At 56.3% G+C, this 3,814-nt stretch overlaps 1 protein-coding gene across 1 annotated transcript; it reads right to left on the minus strand.

The window, feature by feature from the left end:
• Positions 1–766: 766 nt before the first annotated feature.
• On the minus strand, positions 767–3,254 carry VRTN (vertebrae development associated). Its single transcript, XM_009929563.2, has one exon. It carries the CDS (start codon positions 3,252–3,254, stop codon positions 1,227–1,229), a length of 2,028 nt encoding a protein of 675 aa, XP_009927865.1. The 3' UTR covers positions 767–1,226.
• Between the last annotated feature and the right edge of the window lie 560 nt (positions 3,255–3,814).

The raw sequence follows: 3,814 nt of genomic DNA on the forward strand, positions 1-3,814 counted from the left end.
TTGGAGGCGAGTCCTGGCCTCTTGCCAGGGAGCACACAGCTCCTGCCAGGCCTCCAGAGCACCATTGAGCAGATGGTCCCCACCAGGTCCCAGGAAGCAGAAAAGGACCTTCACAGGAGCAGGGATTGATGTGGGCAGGGAGAGCCTGCACACACAAGCCAGTTTTAGAAGCAGACATGGAGGAGAAAGCCTTGCCCAGAAATCACACAAGCAAGAGTAAGAAACTGCACAGGACTAGAAGTGGAAGAGTCTTTATTGCTTTGGTTTCTTACAAGTGAGATACATGCATCTAGGCTTGCTGCAAGGAGACATCCACATTGCATTCAGCTTGCAGCACAGCACAGGGGACACAGAGACACTGGGCACACAAGGTTCGGTCTCTCTGCCTTCTCCCAAGCACCAGGAAAGAGAGACCCTAGGAAAGTAAGGCAGCTGCCAGCTGTGAGAGAGTAAAGGATTGTGTGAAAGGTTATGGCTACAAGACCAGAAAGGTCAGGGACAGCTTCTCCAGAGCCTGCAAAGGACACTGGCTCCGAGCTTAGCATTCCCAGCAGACAGACTACAATGGGGACACAAACACATCCCCTCCTCCACCAGCCTCTGCTCCCTCTAGGGAAGATCAGGGCAGCCAGAGGCAGGTATTAAGAGCCAGAAAGCCAAGATGGCATCAGTGCTGACCCCAAGCAAAGCTTGTGTTCTCCTTAGCTGGGCAGAACCCAGATCAAAGATGGTCCTTCCTCCCATAAAGCTGAGCACTCCCCAAGCCCCTCCTCACCCACAGCTGAGCCAGCACCGCTCTGCTCACCAAGGGGATGCTGGGCACCTCCGTGCCCATGCTGCACCTCCACATTACTCATTCAAGCAAGTGCCTGGGGCAGAGAGACCTTCACATCCTCCATCCCAAGAGGCCCAGCAGCATCCAGTGACACTGGCATGGTACTCCCTCACTTGCTCACCCTCCGAGCACAGAGGACAACCCCCTGGCTTATCCCCTTTGGGGCAGCTCAGTGCCTTCTCCTTCCACTCCTCCCATCTCTGGGAACAGGCACTGCGCAGACGCTCCCACACCTGATTGAACCAGACCAAAAAGAAAACCAGAGACTAGGAACAAAACAAAACCAAACCGGAACAAATGTTAGAGCGGGGCCCCAGCCCAGGCACCCCACCAGAGAGCCAAAGGGCACGTCAGCAGAGGACCTGTGGCCAAGCCAGCTGGCAACCGGTGCTCAGGCATCCACAAGCGTCAGCCCATCGTGCAGAGCACGCTTCCACATGTAGTAAGTGGAACGTGCCGTGAGCGGGAAGCGGGCACTGAACTCCTTGTAGGTAGGGAAGGTCTTCGACTCGAAGCGCTGCTGCAGGAACAGCTTGGCCTGTGCCTTGAACTGGGCAGTGGCAATCACATCCATCACAAACATCCGGCTGTTGGCTCTCTCTGACATGGCATAGCCCGAAATGGTGGCATTGTACGGTGTAGCTGGCACCAGCTTGTTTAGCTGCTTGGTGGCTACCTCTGCGTGGCACTGAGGCTTGAGGCCTGGCTCCACCCTCAGAGGTGCCAGGGAAGGTACCCGGTTCAACGGCCGGCGGGAGCTGGTCCAGGGCAGGCGATGCTGCCCAAGGGCCCGGCCACTGCCCTTCCAAAACCAGTAGGCTGTGGAGGAGAGAGACAGGTAGCGCACACGGTACTTGCAGAACGGCAGTCGCCATTGCTGGACCTGCCTCTTGGCCATGTCTCGCAGCTGCTTTCTCCAGCACAGAGAGGGCTTGAGCTGCAGGAGACTCCTGGGTGCTGGCCGGTCTCCATTCAGCCTCTTCCTAACAGGCACGCTGCTTGGCTTCAACTGCAGGAACGGCTTGCTTATCGCTAGAGGTTTCTGGCTATCCAAGGGAGACTGAGGGGGTTTGAAGTTGGGGTTCTCCTTGATGGCTTTTCTTCGCCAGTTGTAGTAAGTGGACCTGGAGATGCCAGGGAAGCTGCGCTTGAAGCACCTGTAAGGCACCAGAGTGTTCATGGAAATGCATTTCTCCAGGTAGGATTTGGCTCCTTGCATGAAGATGCCTGCTTGGATGGGGTCTAGGGAAGGACTTAGGGATCTTAAGCTCCCCCCTGAATTTGCTGGCTCATTCACATCAGCCTTTTTTGGGACATCCCTGTGAAGCTCCTGCAACCTGTGGGCCTCAGCCAGAGCAGAGGCATCACCACTGACCATGCTCTGCATCTCATGCTTCCAGGCATAGTATGTGGATCGGGAGATTTCTGGAAACATTTGTCGGAAGTGCTGGAGGGGGATTATATTGCCCTCCTGAAAGCAGGACTGGAGGAAGTGTTTAGCTGCAAACCTGGCAGCCGCTTTCTGCCGGTGTTCACGAGATTGGCGCTTCCAACGGTAGAAGGTGCTCTTGGTAATGCTGTACCGGTCACGCAGGTTGGAGTAGGTCAGCTGGGGGTCACTGTTCAGGAGCTCAAGGGTCTTCATGGGCTGGACAGGAGGCTCTGGCAAAGGCATTGTGGGTTCTAGCTCCTCCAGGCCAACCACGGCCACAAAGTACTGCGCTTTGAAGACCTGCCGGGAGAGCTGCTGCCCTGACCACATGATGTGGAGCGTGGAGGTTCGCGGGCCACACTTCCTGGGTCGGATGAGCCGATTGAAATAGGGCCGGATCTTCAAGTTGCTCATGGGGTAGATGGAGTAGATGTTACACTGCAGTACTGAGGCAAGAGCATAGACGTGCCACATGTTGGCAAAGGTGCCAGGAAAACAGGTAGCTTTGATATCAGCATCGAAGATGGCCTCCAGGATAGCCATGGGGAGGCTTGTCATCTCAGGGGTCTCCTCAGTACAGAGGGAATAGCGGGCAGCCTGCAGCATCACCTTGGAGTCAATCATGCCATTCAAGTAGTATTGCTTGTGCAGCAGCATCTCCACAACTGTACGCACCTGCAGCTCCAGGCTGAGGCTGGGGTTGCCCCAGAGCAGCACACTGGCAGCCTCAAAGAGGCGGTTCCCCTCACCTTTGCAAACCAGAGGCAGCATGTTACTTGGGGCATCCTCAGGATAGAGGCTCCTGGCTACCCGGTCAACTTCCAGCTCCTCTTGGAACTGTCTCCCACAATAGCCAGGCAGGGAGAAAGATGACAGGGTCCTCTCTGCCTCCAGTGCGGCACTGGTGAGGCCCTCCAGACCAAAGCATTCGGTGGCCTCCTGCAGCTCCTGCAGCACAGACTGAACCAGCTGGTGCCGCTGAATCATCCTGAAGGATGGCAAAAAGAAAGAAGTCACTGGAGATGAAGACTGTGCATGCTCCAGACTGCCAGGGGCCAGGCATCCAGGTCCAGCTCTTCCCCAAAGGACAGGATGGGGGAAAAGGGTACAGGAAAGGCCACTGCTCACCCCTCCACCCACACTCTCAAGGACAAAGGAGGAAGCCTGGATCCCCACAGGCAGACCTGGGACAGGGACATGGGCTCAGCTTGCTCTCCAGTGACCTCCTGTGGGCAGCACACACGGCACACAGGCTCCAGAGACACTTGTCTAGGTGAAACTAAGGAGTGATTACATCCATCCAGGTGGGAGGCCAGGTCATCTCCACCCCCTGCGTGCCTGGCTTTGCACCCAGCCTCACCCCTACACCCGTCTCTCCCACCAGTAACTCCATCCCTTTCATTTACCACCCCACTACCAGCACCCAGAGAGAACAGTGCCTCAAAGGGGAAACCCTTGTCATCTCTGCAAGAAGGGACCTGTGACAGAGCAACACTGCGTGGGGGTGTGGAGGGACCCGGCTCAAGGTGTTCAAGCCTAACAGAAGA

This window comes from Haliaeetus albicilla, chromosome 5 (assembly GCF_947461875.1).
Source record: "Haliaeetus albicilla chromosome 5, bHalAlb1.1, whole genome shotgun sequence".
In the NCBI taxonomy this organism is placed as follows: domain Eukaryota; kingdom Metazoa; phylum Chordata; class Aves; order Accipitriformes; family Accipitridae; genus Haliaeetus; species Haliaeetus albicilla.